The 25,630-nt window shown below is 40.9% G+C and overlaps 2 protein-coding genes across 7 annotated transcripts in view; one reads left to right on the forward strand and one right to left on the reverse strand.

The window, feature by feature from the left end:
• Positions 1 to 3,644, forward strand: part of MAPK10 (mitogen-activated protein kinase 10) — a 96,911-nt gene extending 93,267 nt beyond the window's left edge. For 3 of the 4 annotated variants that reach the window (XM_069485539.1, XM_069485538.1, XM_069485542.1), the window contains one exon: positions 3,502 to 3,644. In XM_069485539.1, the coding sequence (XP_069341640.1) occupies positions 3,502 to 3,644 (143 nt within the window). The remainder of the gene's footprint in view (positions 1 to 3,501) is intronic. The other variant, XM_069485540.1, reaches the window with a different exon arrangement.
• A 10,712-nt stretch (positions 3,645 to 14,356) lies between these two features.
• ARHGAP24 (Rho GTPase activating protein 24) overlaps positions 14,357 to 25,630 on the reverse strand; it is a 330,318-nt gene continuing 319,044 nt past the window's right edge. For all 3 annotated transcript variants that reach the window (XM_069485543.1, XM_069485545.1, XM_069485544.1), the window contains 3 exons: positions 23,441 to 23,562; positions 16,313 to 17,390; positions 14,357 to 15,017 (listed from right to left, as the gene is read on the reverse strand). In XM_069485543.1, the coding sequence (XP_069341644.1) occupies positions 14,774 to 15,017; positions 16,313 to 17,390; positions 23,441 to 23,562 (1,444 nt within the window). In that variant the 3' untranslated portion in view covers positions 14,357 to 14,773. The remainder of the gene's footprint in view (positions 15,018 to 16,312; positions 17,391 to 23,440; positions 23,563 to 25,630) is intronic.

The following is a 25,630-nucleotide window of genomic DNA, read 5'->3' on the forward strand; positions in this document are numbered from 1 at the left end:
CTGCAGCAAAATCCCATTTATGCAGAACTTATCAAAAGCTACTTTGGCTTTTGCTGCCTTCATTCGGTATTGTTTATACATGTAAATTTGTGTTTTGCTGGAGAAATTTCCTCAATATTCTTTGTGTAATTTCTCTAGCTGTCATTGTTGTGGGTTTGTGTTTATTTGTAAACATCAAATTGCGCTCCTATAAGGGAGGCTTATCTCAGCCAAGCCTTATCGCACTCCTAGTGGATCATTACTCAGCTTTAACCGTGACAGTCAGAACATATCCACGTAATCAGCTTCAGCCAGGGTAGGAGAAAAAGCCTACCTCAGGGGAAGAGCAAGACTATACATTTTTGATTTGCATTTTGCCAAAACTTTATTTTAAAACTTTCAAATTTATTATTTTATTGTTATTTAAATAAAGCATGCTAGCAAAATTATTTCTGATTCCACTGGCATTTTGATTAATTATAACATTAAGAGGATGTATATGCCATCATTTGATCAGTTTCGTTTCCAAACCACAGACACAAAGATTTCTTATTCAGATAAATCAGTTGCATTTCTGCACACTAGCAGCGAACAGAGAACAATTCATTTATAATAGCATCAACAAGAAAAAGATACTTAGGGATAAATTTAACAAAATAAGTACAAACTTTGTACTCTGAAAACTGCAAAACATTGCTGAAAGAAATGAAAGAAGACCTATATAAATGGAAAGTCATTCCATTGTTCATGGGTTGGAAGATTTAATACTGCCAAGGTGATGATTCTCCCCAAATTGACTTACAGATTAAACACAATACCTATCAAAATCATAGCTGTCTTTTGGCAGAAATTGACAAGCTGATCTTAAAATTCACATGGAAATGTAAGGCACACAGCATAGCCAAAACAAAGCATAGCCAAAAGGACACAGTTGGAGGATTCACACTTCCTGATTTTAAAACTTACTTTAAAGCTACAATGTTAAAGACAGTGTGTGTTACTTGCATGAAGATACACAAATAGTTCAATGGAATGGAATCAAGAGTCCAGAAATAAATCCTCACATTTATGATCAACTGATTTTTAACAAGGATGTCAAGATAATTTGATGGGCAAAGAATAGTCTTTTCAATAAATGATGTGGGGGTGACTGCATACCTACATGCAAAAGAACAAAGGTGGACCCCACCTCGTATTCTATACAAAAATGAACTGAAAATGTATCATAGACTTAAGTGTGAGATCTAAAATTACATCCTAATAACGTTGTTACAAAAAGATACGTGGGCATCATTGTATATCTCAAGTCAAAACTAAATCTAAACCTTTGGCAGCATGGTTTGAAATCCATTCTATAATGTAGGAAACTATCATCCAGGAGACAAACGGACAGTAAGAGAAAAAGCGATCTTAAACTCTATCGGGCCTGCAATCGATCAGGCCTTTATTAGAGTCCTGTGTCCAGTTTTAATCTCTACCCTTTAATAAGGATGTGGAAAAATTGCAGAGGCTTCCGCGAAGTTCATCATAGTGACATTAAATTATTGGAGACCAGGAGTTATAAAAGAACGAGAAGGCTGTAGCTATAATTTAACCCAAAATCAGGGGGATAAAAAAACCAACCAGAACTGGGCATTTGGGCGACGGGAGGGAATCCGGGCCTGTCTGCTGTCAGATGAAATCTTGTCACGAGAGGAAATGAACTGGCTCTGCATGTATCTATAAGGGACATAATCAAATAAAGTTGGAATAAATTGAAGCCAGATAACTTTACATTACACATTCTGAGAGTGAAAGTAATTATATGGAGGAAGACAATAACGAGAGCACTTTAAAAATCTCTTCCAGTGACGTTTAAGATTAGGAAGCATGGACAATGTTAAGAATTTAATGAACATGAAAAATGCCTAGGCTTTTCTGTATATGAAAATACCAGGACACGGAAGAATACATATTAAATGATTACAACTAGGGAAACTTCCAGGCAAAAAGACTGGAAAGAAAGATACCAAAAATGTAACAGTTCTTACCATTTATTTGAGGATCAGTGCATATCATTATATATTTTCTTGTATTTTTTTTTACATTTCCCATAGTTTACATAAATATATTTATAATCAACAAATACAACTTTAAAATACATACAGGATACACACAATCTGTCTTAGTTTGGGTGTTTGTGTCCTCTCTAAATACTGTCAACTTTTCATCACATTTTTTCCACGGGCAAGAAATGTCTACCCCAGAAACACGGCAGATTGTGTTAGTCCTTCCGCTTCCTTAATGTAGTTTAGTTTTGTCTTTTTGATTTATTAGGTCTACGTGATAACACTATTGTAACTTATTTTGGATTTATTGTTTGTCACCAAGTAGATCTTACATACTATAGTTGCACAAGTAAGATACAATTCTAGTGAGAATTCCTCATGTCTTATTTTATTAGGTGATTCTATTACAGATATTCTTAATAGTGAACTATTTCACAAAACAAATATTTTATCTCTCAGATTGTTTAGGTGGAATGAATATATAAAAATTAACAGTAAATCTGTTTCCAGGGTGCCATGGTTTAATTACACTTTTACGATGCCTTTGGCCCATCTTTCTTCTGTTCTCAAAGCGGTTGTAACTCAGCAAGCCTTTGCTGAGTGATTACTACGAGCAAGTTTCTGCTCAGAGTTTCAAAATCTTTATGTTCCCACATAGCAGATAAATAAAAGATTTTTTCCAGATTAATCCAAGTTAAAAATCCAGAGTTCTTATTGGAGATCCTAGGTATGCTGGAAAGTAAGAAAATAAGCAAAAGCTACGCTCTGGCCTCTCCTGTTCTCGTCCCCCGGCTTTGGGAACTTTCATCTAAAGTCCTACGTGGCTTTTCTATGTGTATTTTAGGTTTGATATCATATTAATGAATATTAATAATATTTACTTTATATACCTTTGTTTCTCTAGAGCTGTAGTCTTCAGGTAATTCAGATTTCTGGACTTTAGCTCAGCCTGTACTTCTGGGAAAACACCTGTGCATGTGTTTGTTTCGAAAGTTCCCTGCGGTAAAAGCAGCCAGGCTCAGACGGCTACATTAAAGGGTTTTTGCTCATCTATCGTATCCACAAACCAGTGGTTTTCTATCCTTGACAGTCTCTAGGGAGCTTTTAGAAATTGCAAATGCCTGGACCAAGGCCAGTTATATTACAATATTGGAAGAGCAGGAGGAGGGGGGGGTGGTATGACTGGATATTAGTGGTGTTTTTCCTAAGTGTACAGGTGATTTCTAATGTAGAGTGAGATTTGATAACCACCACACTAGCCTGCGAATAACTGGTGACCAGAAAGGCTGCGTTGTTTTGTCTTGATTGGCACCATCTACTAGAATCCCCGGTATCGCTGTTTCATGAAGGTCCATCAAATGGGTGATGGACTAGACACCCCCCCATTGTGTCAGTCCATCCCTGCATCCTGACTGGCATGAAGATGGGTCTGGTTCTAGATTTAGTCATGTTGGTCTTCATTTTCTTAGCACAGGTGCAGCAGTGAACAGCAGTGAGAGCCTCCCCCCATCCTCGTCCGTCAACGACATCTCCTCCATGTCCACCGACCAGACCCTGGCGTCTGACACTGACAGCAGCCTGGAAGCCTCGGCAGGACCCCTGGGTTGTTGCAGGTGACTAGCCGCCTGCCTGCGAAACCCGGCGTTCTTCAGGAGATGATGGGATGGAACACACACACACACACACACACACACGCAGACACTCACGCACACACACAAACGCAGACACGCAACGTCAAGAAAACAGCAAGGGAGAGAATCCGAGCCTAAAATCGAAACCAATCTTTCAGCCTGCTTCTTCCCCAGAGTCCTGTATTGCAGCTCAGCTCAAACGCATATTTAACTTCTAGTTGCTCTTGCTTTGGTCTTCTTCCAACGACGCTTACGACAGAGAGCAAATCAAACACAATTAGAGAAGCCTTTTCCATAAAGTGTAATTCTAATGGCTGCCAAACCAGCAACCTGTAACTGCCCTCTCAAATGGCATGACAAGGTGTGCAGTGGCCCCGTCCAGCATGTGTGTGTCTCTATCTTGCATCTACCTGCTCCTTTGGCCTAGTCAGATGGATGTAGATACAGATCCGCATGTGTCTGTATTCACACAGCACTACTCACATAGAGATGCTACTGTCAGTGTCCTCAGGGCTCTCCCGAGACATCGTGCACTGGGGTGCCACCCGGTCCATCTCATGTGATCTATTACTCTGACATAAACCCATCTGTAATATATTGCCAGTATATAAGCTGTTTAGTTTGTTAATTGATTAAGCTGTATGTCTTATAAGAAAACATGTAAAGGGGGAAAACATGGCGGGGGGGGAGTGAGCTCTCTTGGACCCCTGGAGATGTAGCTTCCAAGTTTGAACCGATTAAATGGCACCTGTGTACCAATTTGTAGAAAGAACATATTTGATGCTTATGTAAAGTGTGGGGGGAGGGGGTAAGAGTTTTCAGGCGCCACGTGGTTGGGCCTTTAGAAGGCAGGTGTGAGCAGAAGCTGAGGGTCTCTCCCGTGACAGCGGACAGTAGGCGAGACTGGAGGGTAGTGCTGCAACGTGGACTCAGACAGAAGGAAGATTGTTACCCAGACGCTAGGAGACACCGACATCCGTATTTTAGAGAGTTGACCCAACCATCTGTCATTTCCAAATTATCTGTCACTACAGGAGGCTGCTGGAGCAAGTGGCAGGTGGCAGGGCCGGGTCATTGTGTCATATCTGATGGTAAGAATCTCTCCCCAGAACCGAGTGGAATTGCCTCCGTATGATTCCCTCAAACAGCAGAAACGAGCCTACCTAGGTCACTTGCAGATTGTCAGCTGTGTTTTCCATGTGTGGTCTCCTTCCCAAGTTCCTACCTTGCAAAGTTTTATTTTTGAGAAAAAATATTACTTTCTTCATCTGGAATTTAAAAAAAAAAAGTAATTAATAAAAATAAAACTTCCAAAGCACAGGGTGATCCTCAGGTTAGCATGTGAAAACACCTCCAGAGACATTGTTATTCTCAGGGGTTTCCCTGACTCCTTCATATGGCCGATGTTTCGTGTTTCTTTGTTTGTTTGCCTAAGTTTGAACCATCGAAGAAGGGCTGACCGTCTGAATTTTGCAGTGCAGCAGGTCTGAGAGCAATAACCCTGCCCGTGAGTTACCGCTGCTGCACAGCTTTAGCAATATGAGTTTGTCTTAAAAGCCATGAAACATTAATGTCCACGTTCTGCAAAATCTCCCGAATTTAGGTTACATTAAATGGACGTGCTTTTCCGCGCACTTCAGGCGGCACTGTGAAACGTCTTGGTCATCCGCAAGTCGATACCAAGGTGACTTCTCAGCAATAACAGGTCTCAGTAGGGGCTTCCCTTCCTCCTCACTCTGGTGAAGTGTCCATCGCAGTTATTTGCACTCTGACCCTTTTGGTGCTCCCCAGTGCGGTGACACTTCACCTGAAGCCCAAGTGAGACGCAGGAAACGGGTGGTTGAAGAGTGTGCTGTGACTGGCAAATGGGATCCCCTCAAACAGAGCCAGCAAGAATGTGCTCTGGAAACTGCCTTAAATACAGCAACGGGGAAGCTCCGTCCCTCTCCAAGCAATAGCGTCCCCGGGGAACTGTGACCCGGGCCATCCCGTGTCAGCAGTGCCGCTGTCGCTGGACTGCTGCACACTGGGATTCAGGACAAAAGGCTGTTTGTTCAGAACGGAGAGAAAAACACTAGCTTGTGCAGCTTGTCCCGTGGAATAAAAACGGCCCCGTTTCTCTATTTGGCTGCCATTCTCTTGAGTTGATCTTGCAGACAACCTCGTTTTCAAAAATGCCTCCTCATTCACATGTGTTCCCTCACTCTTCTTTCTGTCACGTTCCTGGTTGGTTTTTTGAAACTCCTCTTCTCTGCCTCCCTAATTCTTCGCTTATCTCCCCTCTCTGTCCTTTTCTCTTGATACATCTGTGGCCTCTCTGCTCCCCCGCTGTCTACCACATAGGATTAAATGCAGAGAGGAGGCGGCTGCGTGTCAGAGAATCCCAAGGGGAACTTCATCAGCCCCAGCATGCCGTCACAGGACACAAGGATGTGTCCAGCCAGCATCTTGCAAGTGCTTGACAGTTAGACCCTCTCTCACACCTGCAGAAGTGGTGATTTTCTTTTTTTTTTCCCACTCAGATTAAACCAGGCAAGAGCTAGACAATGCCCCTCCCCTACTATTGCCGCCTTCCTGAAGCTCAACTAGTATTGTATTTCTGTTTTATGGCTCTTGGGAGCTGATTACCCACAGCCAGATCCTCCTTGTGGACGAGAAAATAAATTGGAACAAACCCCTTGGATTTAAGTATCATTTACAAACAGAGGTAAGGCTTTGGTCCCCGGGCTTCTTGCAGGATCGATTTTACCAGGTGATTGAAGCCAGACAGACGATGGAACAACAAAGAATAGCCACTTTACAAGCCCACCAGTCCTTTACCATCTTAGGTACACTTTATTGTAATATCATTAGGAGGTGATTATGTTATTATCAAATTCACAGAATATATTATATTCCGCATCGAGTCTTATTTTCTTAAAAATAATGTTTCTTCTGTCGTCACCTGTTACTTCCCAAGAATATTCTTACTTTTCAGGCAGGGAAGTGTCAAAGTCACCTGGACAATATTCCTAGAAAGGGCAAAGGCCCTGCCTGGGGTTGGGTCTCGTTTTGGAGCATGAGGTTGGCACTCTGAGAGCCAAACCTTCTGTCACTTCCTCTAGGGCACTCGGTTTAGTGCAGTGATCCTTATCGGAATGTTTTGTTGATTTCGTAGGAGGAATGGCTGTGTACCCATGTGCAGGGAGCATTTAATTGCTGTGAGAGTCTGATGACCCACCACCATTTTAGCTATGTTTTTGCTATTTTTATATGCATTTTGTGGGTCAGTGTGTTCATCTTTAAAAAGCGGTAGATACATTGGCCTTACAACAGAATTTCTTCTTGTGGAATAAAAACTGATAATAATCTTTCGTCTTCAAGAATCTGATGACTGAGCTTTGTAGGAACGTACCCCACCGTTGGACCAGGGCCCGGCCACTTCCCACCAATTGGAGGAAGCTACTTAACTGAAGGCCGAGGAGGTGGGTAGTTTGGCTCAATCTGTTATCGTTATCAGCAACATATTATCTAAAGGTACCGATAACAGGTGACTAGCAAATCGGAAAATTGGCCTTGGCAAATGGAACAAGTAGAATAGATGAGACTATATAAGTCCTTTTATGACCTTTCAGGGGGAGAAAAATAAGCAAAACTGTTTTGTTTTTTTTTAAATTTTAAATATTCACCGCAAAACCTAAATTATACAAAATCTATTTCTACTTGAATCTCTTTACATATGAAAATCCACATCTTTGAAAGCAGTATGGTCTGTAAAGCATGTTGTCAACCGTATTTGCTGAAAAATACATCTACAGCTCAGAGGGAGGTGTAAAATGGCTCTAGGAATTTTTGATCCCAGCCACTCTGGGTCGGAGAAGGAAGACCACATCCCACTCACCAGTCTACACACACATTTTAATGGTAGGAGTCCAACACTTGCCACAGATAACACTAAACCAAGCAGGGAAACTTTCTGTAAAAACAACAAAAAAGTTACAATGTAAATAGTTATATTAGTTACTTTCCTTGTGATTAAACTATAGAATTTTGTTATTTCTTTTGGAACTTAGTTCTCTGTCGGAAAATGGTTCACTTTGACCTATTTCTTTGGTCAGTCAAACTGAAGGAAGGAGGCTTGTTTATATATAGATTCCTGTATATTTAACTTTTGAGTATGTGGGACCAATGGCCAGTATATTCTAATAGAGACAAATCTCCCAAACCTTACCTAGGATACTCTGTTCACCTTGCCATGTCCATCTTGCAATGAGACCTAACTTGCACCTGCCTGCTCTTCTGCATGATTGGACTCCAAAGACTATTACTGATGATGGGAATTGTCCTGTGTCATTGTTATAAATGGACTTAAAGCACACACACACACACACACGCATACACACAGTCACCCATCTGCACCCTTGCAGTTCTAGGTCAACCCTGGAAGGCAAAACCATGCACGGCCAGTTTCTTTGCAAAGTCTTAGTTGTGAGAACTGAAGTCAGTCAGCCCGATGGATAAAAAATGCAATCTCAATGATGTTTAAAAAGGACTTGAAATCGTTCAAATCATGTCTGTGTTCTTTCTCACACTCTTCCATTTCTATTTTTTTCCCTCCTTTATTTTCAAAATGTCTGTGGAACAAGAGGATGAACTGGGGGAGAACTTTGGCTTCTTGGACTCTTTGTAGGTGGATACTGAATCGATACATTGTGATTTCTGTTTCTTGTGGATTATTAAAGTCAGAGGAAATGTGCTTCCTTTAACATAAAACCAAATCCAAACCCAGACTTTGTTGGAGTTTGCCTGTTGACGATGGTCATTATGCCGCTCATTGTCTCCGGTTGCGTGTGCTCACAGGACCTCCGAAAGGTCTCACATGATGTCATTTTGACACCCGGTGAAAGAAACCCGTCCTGTGGTCTGACTGTGCCAGGGAATAAATGAGAAATAAGGATTGACCTACTTTCTCACCTTGGGTCAAGAGTGTGTGATGTGAATGTGACCACGCAAAATGCTGTTTTCGTTTGAAACTGGTTTCTTCTAAAAAAAATGACCTTTGTTTCTGTCTGCAGATACTAGTTGTATAGCTTTAATTCAGGAAGTTTCCTTTAAGGTATGAAACCAATGAAGGAAAAAAGATCATTTCCTGGGAGCATTAGGTGAGTAGAATAGGGTTCAATGTCCTAGGTTAATTATCAAATTCTAATCGCTTTAATTATATTCTAAGAGAAAAGGCAAAAGCTTTTTTTCTTTTTTTTGTCTACATGGTAGCCAACTTTGATATCTCAAACTCCTTGGAGAATTAACAAATGTGATTTTGTGGCTTGATGAGGGTGTCACTGCACTGGCATTAGTTTACCTGGCAGCGTCTGAATGACGTTGAGGAGTGGCCCTTCTAATTCGGTAAATCACTTAACCAGTTAATTACTAGGAAGCCTGGAAGATAAACATACTTACTCTTTGGAGTTATCACATTTATCCTTATATTTATTTTCTGTTGGAAAATAGAAACCTTTCATTATCTCTGGCATAACTTCTGTTCTAATTTAAACCACAGATCCTTACTCTCTTTAAAAATATAAGTTTAAAAAAATGGTCAATCGTAGGTACCTGAAACTGCCCACAATAGTAAGAAGGGAAATTGAATTCCACAAGAAGATCGTTCATGGAGAGAAAGAGTCAGGAGGAGTATTGGTGCATTCCTGATACCATAAAGGGTTACCAAATATTTGGTAATTTTGACCAAGTTTGCAGTGGGAAGAAACAAGGGGTCTTGGATATTACTTTACTTGAAGGTACTTAGGAAACAACGAGCTGTGAAGGATGAATCTACTTGCTCAGTAACGGCCCTGGGTTCCAGCCAAGGTAGAGGTTTCTGACATTACCAATTCATCAGAATGGTGTTTTGTACTGGCAACATGCCTTTTCTCCAAGGGTCTTGAAAGGCCTGCTTGGAAGACATCTGCAAGTGGTGAAATACACCGACAGTCACACCATCTCAGATAACCTCGCGTCGGGAACCACTGGAAGCATCTGTAGCGGGTCACACTTCTCAGCCACCTGAATTGCGATGACACAGAAACAAGTGAAACACCCCTGTGAAGTTTACCACACTCTTTATGTGAAATATTGCTTACTTTAAATGCATTCACATCCCAACATAAAATAAGTCTAAAGAGCAATTTAGGGGATTCAAGTTTCACTCCCTGGAGTACGTGGTTTTATCTCCTCATCATGGAATTCGCAGTGACGTCCTTTGCCCGATCTTGTCTGGCATCTTTCTGTTTGGCCAATAGTCCAGATTGTCTGCAACTCAAAAGTAACATTACTCATCCCTGAGCAAGAGGGAGACCCCGTCTCTACTAAAAATAGAAAGAAATTAGCCAAACAACTAAAAATAGAAAAAAATTAGCCAAGCATGGTGGAACATGCCTGTAGTCCCAGCTACTTGGGAGGCTGAGGCAGGAGGATCGCTTCAGCCCAGGAGTCTGAGGTTGCTGTGAGCTAGGCTGACGCCACGGCACTCACTCTAGCCCGGGCAACAGAGTGAGACTCTGTCTCAAAAAAAAAAAAAAAAAAAGGAAAAATAAAAGAAAAAAACCAACAACAAATAAAGCAAAACAAAACAAACCAAAATGTTATTCATCTAAAAACTCCTTCACTCTCTACCGAGAAGGCTGTCTCACACATGATTACCTTCCATTAACACTTATAAAACCGTGTTGAGAATATTGTCTGTGAACAGTTACACAAAAGATCAATTTTTATAATGCAAATAATACTTTATACAAACCAAGGGAACTAATAACATTAAAGTATTTCTTCAACAAAAGGAAGATTTTCAAAAAGCAACTGCATTTTCCTTCATATATTGCAAACTTGCATGTGGCATAAATCAAGTTCTAAGAAGATTGCTCTGAGTTTCTAGTTTAACTTCTCAGCTACATTATAAAGCAGTTCATTAATTCACTTTGCTTAAAAATAACCAGTTACAGCAAAATGACTTTATCTCATTTACTTTTTAAAAAAATAATAATGTGTTTTAATTAGTGGTATGCCTTGAATGAGTCCATTTAATTATTTGCTTAAAGCAATGAAACTGGAAATCTGTTTCAATGTTCTTATTTCGTCTAATTGTATGTAAGTACACTTAATGAGTCGTCATAAGAAAATTTTGGATATTTTCCGTTATATTATGGGAGATGAAACCATTTTTAAAATTTTTATTTAAAAAACGCCCAATGGGTAGTTCATCTCTGCATTATGGAAAGTTTGCTGTTGTACGCGTTTCTTCCGGGAGCCGCTGGGGCTAGATGCTGAGCTCGTTATACTTCAGGCTTCACAATCTCCAAATCAACAAACGATATCACAACGGTACCAGAGTCCCTTTGCAATGACATTCTTGTATGAAGCCAAATCTCTGAAATACGTCCAGTCTGTTGGTGACTGTTGGAGCCCTAAAATAAAGTAGAATTTGGTTATTTATTATCTTCTGTTAAAAGATGCAACTCAGAACATCCCTGAACATCTGATCCAGAAAATCGAGCTGTAGACATTCACTCATTGATTGATGCCACAAATACTTGTCGAGCCCTTCCATCTGCCAAATTGTTCTAGGTTCACAGAGATGGGATGAATTCAGCAAACTTCCTGCCTTCCTGTAGTCCACATTGTAGAGAGGGATTCGAACCCAGGTCTCCGATTCCGAAAGCTCCTGCATAGTCTTTTCCACGGGGTGGTTCTAACCAGGTTGCAGCTCCGCAGTGTACAGAACCCTGGGGTCTGTGGCCAGAGTCACATTCTTTAATGCTGTCCTGAATTTTCAAGGTGACATAATTATATCGATAATATAGACTATTCTACCTGGGAAAGATCTAATTTTTTTGAGGGAGATTCCAGCTTATGCATAAATAAACAGGAATAAGTACTTAATTCCACTTGGAGTTTTTAGTCATTTCATAGTGTTCCATATAAAATCCATATTTCAGTGCACGTGAGGTCACAGGCAATTCTATTTTAAATATTCCGCAAAGGATGTCCCCCCCACACAGTGGGACTAGTGAAACACAGTAGGTCCAAGATCCAGAAGCAAACCGTTTCCCTTGAAATTATAGTTTAAGATTTATTTTAATTACCTAAATAATTTTAATTAATATGAGATGTAGCAAATGAACTCTGGATACTTCCTAACTACTTTCTCATTCCTTACTCCTTTCTAATTTATTCTTATGTTAATTTGCAGTTGATTTTTTTTTTTCCCTAGGCTTTTAGCTGAACTAATGGAAACCCAGATGGACATGCTGCTCCTGGTAGTCATCCACTGGAGGTCATTATGACTGAGGTCGATAGTTAAAATTAACAACGGGATCCCTCAAATACCAAAGGTTGAATAACTGTGCACATGTAGGTGTTCTCATTCAAAAAAAATTGGTGCTAACTCTTTGTGCTGACACTCTTTGGCATAAGGCATAGAAGGGGAGGGATTTAAGATCAATGAGATAAAATCCTGGTCCCTTGAGAAGCTCCAGTTATCAACAGAGCTATCAGTGGAGCTAAGACATACGTGCAAATTGAAAGCACAAAAGGCAAATAACTCCGCTTTGAGATTCTAGGAAGTTTCCTGGAGGAACTGACATTGATTTGCTGCTTATAAGATGCTTGGAGAGTGCCGGACAGAAGGAATGCAGACAAGAAGGACACGGCAATGGTAGGTGGAAAGTTTGAGAGACATGAAATGGTATGGCAGGTGCGGTGGGGAGTGGTAGGAGATGAGAATAAAACAGAAGGTGAGGGTCTTCTATACTATGTGAAAGGCTTTGCCTGGGTGAGGGAGAGTCATCAAAAGCATTATCAAGGCCAAGCTACAGTCAGATGTGTGATTCCGAAACGGCAGCCTGTAGACGATGAGAGCAGAGGAGGGTACTGGAACAAGAACGGCTGGGTAGGATGTTCTCATCAAAAGGTGAAGGGAAACTGATTAAAGAGGCAGATTAAAAAGGCGTAGATGGGTGGAATAGTCTAATTGGTGAGAGAATTTAAGAGTGACGAGGAAGGCAGAGTAGGAAAAAATAAGAGTTAACATGTACGGAGTCCTTCCTGTATACTACCTGCTGTCCTCAGCCTAACACAAGCTATCTCATTAAGACCACATAACGAGTCTATGGGAGCAGCATTGTTACTTTTCCCATTGCACAGAGGGGAAAGTTAGGCATTGGAGGTTCAGTAACAGCTGGCAAATTGTGGACAATTTGAACCCAAGCAGTTTGCGTAACATTTATTTTATTCCTATTGCATCATATAGCTTCCTGGGTGAGTCTGAGGTTTTCGTTAATTAAGACAGGGGCTGGAAAAAGATGAAAAGGTGTGGAGGGAGAGTTATTGAGATCAATGTTGCCCATTTAGACTTTGAATTTCCTGTAGGATATCCATGTGGAAGTATCTGGTTAAATAATTGGAAAGTGGAATTAAAGCTAAAGAAGTTACTGCTGTATAGATATTGCTTGATACCAAAGGACCACATCACGCTTGCTCAGCGGGCAGGTAGAAACAAAAGCAGGACAGTGACAAGAATGAATGCTGTAAAGACCATGCATGGCCCCCTTGAAAATAAACACACACAAACGTACAACCTTCAAACAACACAGACTTCATGAACTCAAGTATGTAGTCTTTACTTCCAATTATGCCTTTTGTGACTTTTTGTTATAGTGTGAGATTTATTTGCCTGTCTTCCCAAAATCATTGCCTTATTGAAGTGTGAAGAATTGTCCTTCCAAAACTCTAGCTCCAGAGAGCCCTGGGTTTTTCTAAACAGTTAGCATTACTGATGTTCACATTTGTCAAAATTGGACCTTCAAACATTCATGATTTAACATTATTGTGAATGAATATGTTTTCAACAGGGAAGGGTGATATTGTCAAAATTCGAAGCAAAATAGTTTGTTTCTTCTAAACTTTTCTGTTTCTCCTCCTGATCCTCTTCCCAAACTGCACCCCCCCCCCATCCTCCTCTTGCTGCAAAAACACCTTTACCAGCTATGATGTAGAAAGAATCCCGGATTGCAACAGCCCTAGTGAGAGAAAAATGTCACTATATGACAGGCACTGTAGCAGTTACACTGAGAGGGACACAGTGATGCCGTTTCACTGCTGCTGTTCCAAGGTGCAATTGTTGGGGCGCAGGGACAGGTTTTGGGTGGGGGACAGGTGCTCATATGGATATGGGTTAGCAAGTGTTGTTTCCCAACTCCCAAACCGCAGGAAGAATTCCTCTAACGACATCTAGCAGTCATGGAGATTCATTCCAGAAGGACAGAGTAATTCCAGGCATGGCTGGTAAAATGCCATTCTTTACCATTTTTCCCCTCTAAGGAGCATTGTGCGTAGTAGGTACGCATCCAGGGATCTGGCAATGCAGGCAGGGGGCTCGAGATGGGGGCTTTCTTACGCAGCTTCAAAGTTTCTCCATCAAATCGTCTCACAAAACAAAACTGAGAAGTGCCAAGGGAAGAACTGAAAGAGCAGCTCAAAGGTTCCTGGTGATCCTACTGTATTTTATAGAATTATTTGCATTTCTCTTTTTGGTCATGGCAAGGTCAATGGGCACAAATAGCACAGCCACAAAGTTATTTTTCTTTTGATTTTTAATAACTCATCTTATATATATTTATATATATTTATATATATTTATATTTCTGCTTATCTTCATTTCTTCAGCAAAAAGGGAAATAAAAATATTGATCTATAAAATAAGCTGATGATATAACACAATGCCAAAAATAGCTCATGTTAAGTGCAAGAGGTGAAGCTTGAAAGCAAGCTAAATTGCAACAACGTATCGATTTAACATTTTTAAATACAAGACTTGCAATAAAATAATTCTTGCAATATGCTTCTCATTTTTAGTTTACGGTTTAAAAACTACTCTCTATACACATATCCAGTTGTAACACTTGCACAGTAGCGTTATGAGGCATGATATAACTTTGGTACACATCGCAGCTATGGATGGCTAATGTCTGTAAATGACACTCCTTCCCCAGTTAGACTCTGTACAGCCAGGGGACCAGCCACCTGATCCCGTATACCGTCCCCCCAGAATCCCCAGAGTTCTTCCCAGCGGGGGACGCAGGCTCACTGGATCCATATCGTGTTTCCTCGCTCGGTTCTCCGGGGTTCCACCGTCAGCTCCCCAAACGTGGAAAAAAACTGCTCCATTTCCTTCTGCAACATGTCGTTTCTCTTCTCAGCGTCTTCCTTTGCTCGCTCGGCGTTTCGCATTTTGATTTCTATCATGGTAAACTTTTTCCTCTCTTGATCTAGTTCATCGTGGAGGCTCATCATTTCTGTTTCCAAAGTCAAGTTTCGTTGTTCTAAGCTACAAAGGGTGGGGGGAGGGAATAAGAGATAAAGTGGTTTTATTCACTTGCCATGCAGAGTACAAATGTTTTCTGAAATCTCTACAATGCTTAGAAACTTGGAGTAAAGCCCTTTTCAATAAGTAAAGCAAGGTCCGATGATTTAAAAGGTGTAACTACAACCATTTGAGTAATCGGGCCCCAAGCGCTGAGCCGTCGTTTCACAGTGAATGAATTGAATGCACGGCAAAGAGGCAGGAGGCGGCTCAACCCAGAAAGCTTCCTTTAACAGTAAATGTAAACTTGACTTTACTAAACGAAAGGGGGAAAAGTCTGATAAAGTTAGAAAAAAGAGAAGGCAATCACACTTGCTTTCCATCAAAGGAAAAATACCGCTAGAAAAATGACATTGTTAGATTAAGTCCACTGCTAAGAACTGGCTTTTCTGGGGCAGATAGAGTCCCATCGTATAAAAGGGTAGCAAAGTAGCCAGCTAACGTTGACAACGGAGGTGAAGACTACCTGTGTTAAATAAGCACGCCACCTGGTATTTTGCAAAAATAGAGCCCCTCCAAGTATGCTGTTGTCCCCAACTCTTGCCACTTTCCAAGATGTTAATCTATATCACTATAAAGTGATAGCTATATTCTTTTGGATAATTGTAGAGTTGTAGGTGACCTCTTTAAAAACAGCGTGTTTTCTCATGACCATGAAAATCCAAAACATACATGAATACTCTTTTAAAAAGGAGAATTAAATACTTGTTTATTATAGCATGTATCTGAGCTCGCTGGAATCCTCAGGATCTGGAACTGAGCCCGGCAGACTCTTTCAGCATTCCATGATTGAAGGAACCAAAAAAGAACGTCTGTGTACTTCTACACCTTTTTTTTTTTTTTTTTGCTGCCCTAATTTCATCCTTTTTTTGTCAGTGGAAACTCCCAGGCCCCTTGTGTTCTGTTCATCTCCTCGCAGCTCCTGTCCTTCCAGCCCTTAATCCGCATAATTAATAACGATCAAAGATAACATTATTGAGCACCTACTCTTTGCCAGGGACAATGCTCAAAGACTGCTTACGTGCATTTGAGGTAGATACTACAGGTATTTCAACTTCTCACAGTAGGAAACCGAGGCTCCCGGAGATCACGCTAACGTCCCCAGAGTCCCACCGCTCCCAAGTGGTGAAGCAAAGACTTGACTTTGGGTCTCTCTGACTTTGGACCCAGCGTATCTAACCCTGTGTGTGATCCTGTCCCCAAGAAGGAGGGGGCTGTCGCACCCTCTCTGGCAGTTACGACCCCCAGAGTTTCCTCACCTCTTTATCCTGGACTCGTACTCTATCTTCTGTTTGGTCATTTCCTGTTTCAGGCTGGACACTAAGCTGTGCAGCGCACTGTGGCTGCTGGTGTTGTTACCCACGAACGTCTCACTGTTGTCGCTGCTGCTGGTGGCACGACTACTCCGACCTCCCACACTCCTGCGGTCGCTTTTGCTTTCATAGTCCCCGGGGTGGGCAAGGTCGTCCTGCAGGGGCCCGTCCAAAACAGGGTCCTCAAAGTTCCCACCATAAAAGTCTTGCTCTGGGCAGGTGGTGGTGGAAGAGCGGCAGGAGTTGGAGTTCTCGGGGAGGGAGATTTCACAGGACGAGGTGGACCAGGTGGCACTGTCCACGCTCTGTTTGTCGTCGAGGTTCAGCATGGAGAACTGCTGGTGGACGTTGTCGTAGGTGGAGAGTCTGTGGTGCTGGCCCGACTCTGCACACTGCTCTTTCTGCTTGTTGTCCCTCAGGGTCACGTAGCCATTGGGCAGCCAGCTCATGCTTCGACCGTTCGCAGGGCTCCCGAGGGCGTCGGTGTTCAAAACCCCCACCCGCATCGTTCCGTTCTGCACACTGTGGGTGCCCATTTTGGTTCCAGACCCCTTGAGCGAAGAGGTCCTTCTGGCCTGCAGGCTCCCGTTGGGGGTGGTTTGGGTTTTCTCGAAACCTTCTGCATTGCTGCTGCTGAAGGACCCGTTGGTGACTATCCCACTGCCCTTGTTGAAGGCGGGGTTCTTTTTGACCAGGAGCGGGGGGCTCCTGCAGACATCGGGCTTGTGAACACTGTTCCTCGGGCTGTTGGTTTTGCTGCTCGGTAGAGCTGGGGGTGATCCATTGTCCAGGCTGCTTCTCTGCGGGGACTCGGCCTTATCCCAGGAGCACCGCCTCCCAGGGCTGTCCTGGGTATTGTTGTTCTCCTTGCTCTGCGACTGACCCACGGTGGCTTTCTTCTGAGTTTCGTTGTTGTTGTTGCTCACGCCATCCTGGGGCTTGCTTTGCAGTTCTGCATCTTTGGGGAAGAGGCGATCGTGTTTGCTAATCATCACCGACATCAGCTGCTGGACCACCACGGTGCCTGGAACCGCACAGACAGCAAAGCAGCGTGAGGGAGACAATTTCGGTTTAGTCCCTAGACTGAACATGACTTCTAAAGAAACCTATTTAGGTGAACAGTCATCATTATTCTTAGCCTTGCCAAACTACATTCTTAATTTCTTGAATATTTATTCTGTGCCTTGAACTGTTTCAAGCACTTCGCTTTTGCAGTTTAGTTGGATTTTGAAAGAAATCTATGACTACATACTCTTACTATCACTGTGCTATTAAGGTAAAGTGACCTGGCTATGGTCACAAAGCTATGAAGGACCACACTCAGGGCAAGCCTAGAGTCATCCGGTTCCAAGGCCAGGCTCTGAATAACTATCTACCATTTATTATAAGTTTGACATATAATTATGAGAAATCTTTCTTAGGACGAGGCCACCGTAACCTCTCATTTGACAATAGTCTCAAACCAGCAAGACACTTCAGTGATATCTTTAAAAAGAACTCTGTACGATCTGTGTATGATCTTTCTAACGTAGCAAGACAAAGAAGTTCCATATGACTTGTACTCGCCACTCAAAAGCTTCAGGGCATTTTAAGTGACATTAGCCAGGATGCTAGAGTGAGGACCTCTAAAAATCCTCTTCACCATAAAAGCCACTAGCAGAAATTTTCAGAATCGACTTTTTCAGAACTCTGGAAACGAGCGAGTTGGCTTGAAGCAATCTGGAGAATATTTATTCAAGAAAAATGGCTACATCTCAGTTAAGAGCAGTAAACTCTGTGGTGTGTTAACCTGCCCGATGCTCATCCTTTTCTTCCCACTTTGCACTCACATTGACAACCACAGCTCACAGTCACAGTGAACACCACAGTCCGACAGCCACTGAGACGGGCAGAGCAGGGCTGGAACTGCTTCAAAACTCATTTTCAAAGAATTGTCATTATTTGACTTGTTTGGTGTTCACCGGCAGACCCAACTTATGAGGCTTGTCTTTACTTAACCTGACTAGGAGCTTGCCTCGTGCAAACAGTTTTCTTTCCCAGGGGCATTTGTTAAAAACCATGAACAGCACTTGTATTTAACATCATCGCTGCCTGAAACGGTTGGGACAAGCAACAGGCAAACCAAGAGCTTAAAAGGAAAATCTGGAGGGTGAGATTTCCATAGGGGGTTTTGAAATGCTCTGATATATTCCTGGGACTCTAGAAGACCACGTGCACATTTAGGGTTGTGTGCATGCTCAGGGCTACGTATGTGCCCAGGAAAGAACTGAGGAGTCCCTGAGCTCTCACCTCTGCTAACATTTGGACTCTGCACAAGCAGACACTGAAGGTGAAGGCAGAGTGGTAAACTGCCTAAATGAGTGTTGAGGGTTCGGCTCTACAGACACACAAAACCCCTCGGGAAAGACCGGGAGACTTCCTGGCACTAGGCATTTCAGGAGATCTCTAGTCACTGGCTGACAATGAGGTGAACCAAACAGAGACTTCAATGCCCATGCATAGCTAAAAATATAGACTTTCTAGAATTAGTTCAGGAAAGAGACTACACAAACAAACAACAACACAGAAACAAACAAAAAAACCTAAGAAGGGAGGAAGAATCTAGTATCCACAGTTTCCACAAATCATTAAAAACGCCCAGCTTTCAACCAAAAATTATGAGACATGAAAAGCATAATGTAAGTACAGCCCGCGTACAGGGGAAAAAGCAGACGCTGAGGAAGCCCAGGTACTGTACTCACTAGACACAGGTTTAAAATCAGCTATTTAAACACTGTCGCTGTTCCGCACTGTGTTTGGAGACACTGTGCATTTAATGCTATTTTACTGTCTGCCCATATGACAGACACACATTTTCTCAAAGGTTTGCAGCCTCCATTCTACACGATTCTGCCTCGTGTTCTGGGAAAAGGGACCTCTTTCCCCTCACTGGACTATTAACATGAGAAGCACCACTGCTTCCCATCAGAGCTACGAACCGTGTGGGGGCATTTAATTAATGGAAGAGTGACATCCCAAGGTCCCCACGATGGGTTTGTGAACAGTCATGCCAAAGCGTACCTGCCACAATTACAGAGTGAGTGTCGGGGCTCCAGAGATTTACAACGCTCTTTATTGTGTCTTGGGAGGCTTCGACTTCATCTACTTTCTGGGATAATAAATGGCAATAATCCCTTGTAAAGGGACTTTCTTTGAATTTTTATAGCCATTTAGGACAGCCTAGCTTGGTAGTAATGATGATGTGTGTGTGTCACTGTAGGTGTTACCATTTTTTTTTCATTTTTTATTCCCTCCTCTGTGTCAGTCTGTTGCTTAGAATGCTAATGAGGAACATTAAGCCCAGATAATGAGGACAGAGTGGTATAATCACGGGCCCATTCCGGAAGAGTCTAAGCAGATTCCAGAGCCTCATCGTGCTACAGGAGCCAGCATTCCTCACTGGCTCATAGAAAATGACACAGGTACAATCTAGATATCATAGTGTAAGCACTTCTCTTCATAAGCATTGGCTAAGAATTCAATTTTTCTTCACAGATACCTAGGGACTTTAAAATATAATATACAGATACAAAAATATGTATAAATGAGCAGTGTTCTATGCAGTACAACTTCAATTTGGATTTTTTTGCAATGAATAACCCTGTCTATGTGTCATTTTGCATGTCCAGAGATACATGCAAAATATCTGATGAGTTTTGACAAATGTATACAGTCCTGGAAATTCACCTAATCCTAATCTAGAAAAGTTCCCTTGTGCCCCTTTGGAGCCAATCCCCCGCACCCACCTCTGGCCCGTGGCTTCCACTGATGAGCTTTCTAGCTCTATAGTTTGGTCTTTTCTAGAATTTCATATAAGTGCAAGTATACTGTGTGTAGGCTTTCATGACTAGGTATTTTTCACTCAGCATAATACTTTTGATATTTATCCATGTTGTTACATGTATCAGTAGTTCATTCTTTCTATGGCTCAGTAGTATTCCATTCTATAGAGGGGCCACATTTGTTTACTCACTGGTTGATGGAGAATTGGTCTGTTTTCAGTTTGGGGCTATTACGGGTAAAGTTGGTAAGAACATTTGACTATAAGTCTCGAGTGAACATATGTTTTATTTCTTCTTGAGTAAATATTTAGCACATTGCTCTGCTGGGTCTTAGGATTAGTGTATATTTAACTTTATAACAACCTGCCTAATTCTTTGGTGAAATGGTTCTAACATTTTGTATTTCTGCCAGCCAAACTTGGTGTATTTTCGGTCTTAATTCTATACTTTATAGGGGATGTGTAGTGGTATCTCATTATGGTTTAAATTTTCTTTTTTCCTAATGACTAAAGATGGTGAACATCTTTCCGTGTGTTATTTGCTATTTCTCTGTTTTCTTTGATGATGTGCCTATTTCAAATCTTTTGCCAGTTTTTCATTGGGTTGACTATGCAATGTTGCATGAGTCTTTATATATTCTTTAAACATGTTCTTTGATCAGATATGTGATTTGCAAATACATTCCTCATGCCTGTGGCTTACTTTTCTGTTTTCTTGAGAATATCTTTTGAAGAACAAAAGTTTCAATTTTGATGAAGTCCACCTTATCAAAATTTTAAAAATATTTTTATAAAGCCTTTTGTGTACTGTCTTTGAGTAATTCAAAGTCATAAGAATTCTTCTGTGTTTTCTTCTATATGTTTTGTACTTTTAACTCTTACATTTAGGTCTGAGATCTATTTCAGGTTTATGTGTGTGTTGTGGGGGGATAAGGTTTGAGGTTAGTTTGTTTTTTTAAGATATGCAATTGTTCCAGCATGATTTGATAAAATGACTATCCCTTTCTCATTGAAAAGGGATGTTTCTCAAAAATCAAATGACCACATATGTGGGTCTATTTGTGGACTCTCTGTTGCATTACATTGATCCATACATCTGTCTTTATACCAATACCACACTATCTTGATTATCTGTGGCTTTATATTGTCTTGAAATCAGATTGTGTATATTCAACTTTATTTTTCCCTTTCAAATTATCTGGGCTGTTCTAGATAATAGTTTTGTGTAGTGTCCACTCATGCAAACAGAAACCAATTCTCATCTACTCTCTGTAGCTCTCTGGACTCTCTGTGTCTAGTTCTCTCTTCTCTGCTTCCTACTCCAAATACCAGCCCCCTCGGCCTTCTCATTGTCTCATCGTACTCTTTTCAGCTCAGCAAGACCTGGGCTCTGTTTGCATGTCTCCTGCCTGTGATGCAGTGTGGAAACTGCCTCCCAGCAGCGATCTGGGGCAAGCACTGGGTTCTCTTAATTTGTTTTCCTCTTTTAGCAATCATAGTCATATACTGCCTGTAGGCCAATGTCTAAAAACTGCTGTTTCATACATTTTGTTCTGGTTTTCTAGTTGTTCGATTTGGGAGGGTAAATCCAGTTTCTGTTCCTTCATCATGACAGGAGCAGAATGAAATACTGTTTGGTAGTATTTTAAGATAATGCTGAGAACAGTCTTCAAAGGGTTTTCTTTAAAACACGTATCTATCAGAGAGCTATAGATATGATTATGTAACAAGGCTATCATTAATGGTTACATTAATATTTGAATAGTAGCAAGAAGGAGAGTAATGGTAAGGAACGTATAGAGAATTTTTAAAGCAAGAGAGAATTTTAAAAGACAGCAGATAAAAAACAAAGCGGTCTCCATGTTTTCAAGAGAATTCGTATCAGCTGACTGCAAGTAGCATGTAAGTAGCTAAGAGTAATGACTTTAATTCATTTGGACGTCTACCAAAATGAAAAAAGAAGGTAAAGATAAATATTGTGGGTTAGTCAATATTTAATATTTCTTAGCCAACCTGTGCAGTTTTTACTCCAGCCTGCTGTGCAAACTATAACGAAAGCACATGAGGAGGGACTAAACCATTACACGTGGATTGAACTTACTGTTAGATCAGGCTACTGTTCCACACACCTATCACATCTCGGGGGTTACTTCAGCCTCAGAGTATATTTGATTGAATTATAGTATTTATGTATAAGATGTGGGGCAAAAGACAGGGAGGCATGAGCACAAATACAAGTTCCATCTTGGAACCCGAAGCAAGCGAGAGTTAATGCTTTCCTTCCGTCTGCTCTCTCCCTGTCCTCCCCCAGCCACTCCCTAGAGCCGGCGCAGTTACTATTCAGGACTAAAAATCCTAGCTCGACATTCTCGTGCTCAGTAATCATCAAAGACTCCTGAATGTACAATGGTTTATGAGGCCTTGAAAATGCTGTGAGATCTTTCCAGCCATTCTTCCACCAGTCTTTCCTGTATGCCCTGGTATCGCTGACCTTACCAAAATGTTCACTCAGATATACTAGGGTCCTTCTCACTGCTAAATGTTTGGGTCCTCCCCAAGGGGGATGGTATGAGAAAGTGGGCCGTTGGGAAGTAATTACGTCATGAAGGTGGAGCCCTCATAAATGAGACTGGTGCCCTTATAAAAGAGATCTCAGAGAGCTCCTTCACTCCTCTGCCATGTGGGAACACAGAAAACAGATATCTATGAACCAGAAAATGAGCCTACATCAGATATTGTACCTACTGGCACCGTGATCTTGGACTTCCGAGCTCCAGAACTGTGAGAACTAAGTGTCTGTTATTCATGAGTTCCCCAGTCTATGGTATTCTGTTACAGGGGCCTGACTGGAATAAGATGATAACCTTCTTACCTTACAAAGGATCAAATTCCCTTACCTCTTGAAATCAGTCATATAAAACCAAAATTAATGAATACATATTAACTTATGTATTTATTTTTTAATAACATTTGAATTTTCTAAAAATTTCATTGGACTCAGAAAGTGAACTAGATTTTTTTCAGTTCTTGCATGATATTGTACAGATGATTCATAAAAGGTCCATTTATTCTTGTAATGCTACTGGGGAGGTGTTTAGTAAGCTAAAAAAAACTCTCAAAGAGAAGGTTTTACATTTAGAGATTGCCATAGAATCACTTATTTCCTTCATTTTCTTAGAGGAGAATGAATTCTGGCCAACCTGGAGACAGCTGATTCTTCTTTTGATGAGGGTGTAAGATAATCATTTACTTACCCTCCATGATAGTCAAAGGATCTTCCACTTTGGGTCGCAGGATGTTAGGACCAAAGACAGTTGCCAGGTTCTGCACACTCATTTTGTTAACTCCAGAATAGGACTGTACTTCATCCAAGAACCTATTGGGTGTGAGCATAGGATCAAAACACAATAGGGTCAAATTAGTCGGTGGTAGAAAATAGATCACTGGGGAATTTATGAATCAGAGTATGTTCAAAGATGATTATGGAGACAACATTATTTGGATATTCAAACATCTCTCACTCAAATGTGGAAAAAATATATTGCAAATTACACAGGTTCAAATTTTAGGGATCTTACAAAAAGTCTGTTCTGGCCCGGCCTGGCTTGGTTTCTTCCGTCAATCAAAGGAACAAATGTGTTTGGACAATACTAATATGGACTTGAGAGTCAAGAATATAGATTTCCTTCCAATCCCTCAATGACGTATTAAATTTATATATATATATATATATATTCAATGAGAGAACCATATGTAAGATCATCTTGTACAACCCCTTATTTTCAAGAGGAGGAATCCATCCTCTTTGTTAAGTAACTTGTGAGCTTCCTATTTATAGTCTAGTTAAAAAATGCAATCAAACATAATAGAAATTAAAACATCATTTCTACTGATAGAAGAAAATTGCAAGCATAAATTATTTCAATTTATTAGGTGCTATAGGGAGTAAGAGGCACAAAATAGCAGGAGAGATTATTTTTGTAATCTTTCAGCCTTTGTTCATTCCCCAGTTCTTCTTTGTTTCTACAAGATCTTCCATTATTTCATGGCTTGCTAATTGTACCGATGAAATAAAATGATGAAAAATAAAAGTAGCATATTTATGTAGTACCATTATGTGCCAGTCATGGTACTAACTTATTAAATTCTCAAAGCATCGCTGTGAGGTAGGTACTTTTCCATTTCACAGATGAGATTCATGAGGTACCAGGGAGGTTAGAATCTTTCCTAAGGACACAGAGTGAGTACGTGGCAGAGCTGAGATCTGAACCCACTTAGTCTGACTCCAGAGTCTGTACCCTTAACTACTATACCGTGGATTTTTGAAAACATGCCCATTTCCAGATGGTCAGGACTGTTATGCAGCCTAAACTATAGCAACAGCCAAGGCAAAAAGTCAGAAATCATCCTTCTTATTTGAAATACCTGAAATTAAAAGTCTGTTTAACTGTTCCAGGAGAAGTTAAGTATGTCTATCATGGACATAAAGACTTGCGGTACAGTTCTCAGACAAGCCTTCTATCCCTTTTACTTAAGGGGAATCTAACCTTTTTCTCATCTACTACAATAACTTCAGTAAAGTCAAAAATCTTGGGATTAAAGCCTAACATGTTAATAAGTCTCTTCTGTCAGTGACACAATTTCTTGCTTTTTCCAATTCTGAAACTCAAGGTCCTGTTTTCTTCTAAGTATAACCATCACCAGAAAAACTTATGGTGGGAGGTTTTGGGATTCCTGTTCAGCTACCACAGTGTGTAGCATTAAATCTTAAACTTTCACAGTTCCTAGTTTGCTGAACACTTATCTAATCAGGACACCAAAAGCATATATAAGTGATGTACTGTACTGAATTAAAAATTTGAATTTTATTTTAAAGTAGACTGGAAAGTTATCATTTAAGACACCTGGAAGTGACTTGTATTGCCAATCCTCAATCTCTATTTAAATCTACTATCAATATAAGTTTCGATTTTACAGCTTTGGTTTCTTAAACAGGGGCACAGACCTGGCACATCCCATGACTTAAACGTGGTAACTGAAAGAGAGTTTTACCAGGCACAATTATTGTTTAATAGGATTTAATTACAAATGTCTTTCACTGAGTCTTGAGGGGAGAGAGAAATGGAAATAAAATAATATTTACTGAACACTTCCTCTATATTAATCACTTAAAAATATAATTCAATTTTTAAAACAACTGTGTGAAATATGTGTTTTCATTACCATTTACCTGTTAGGACTCTGAGACTCAGAAAGAGTAAAAAAATTGCATAACGACACGGAAGTAGTCAGTGGTGGAACCTGAGCTCCCATGGAGTCTTGCTCATGCCAATGTACACGGTCCTTTGCCTACACAGTGCCACTCCCTAACTGGTACAAAGGACTTTGATGGAAGTTTAAAGCAATAAATCATTAATGTGTAGAGGCAAGAGAGATTTCAGAAA

The sequence above is a fragment of the Eulemur rufifrons genome, chromosome 13 (assembly GCF_041146395.1).
Source record: "Eulemur rufifrons isolate Redbay chromosome 13, OSU_ERuf_1, whole genome shotgun sequence".
NCBI lineage: Eukaryota > Metazoa > Chordata > Mammalia > Primates > Lemuridae > Eulemur > Eulemur rufifrons.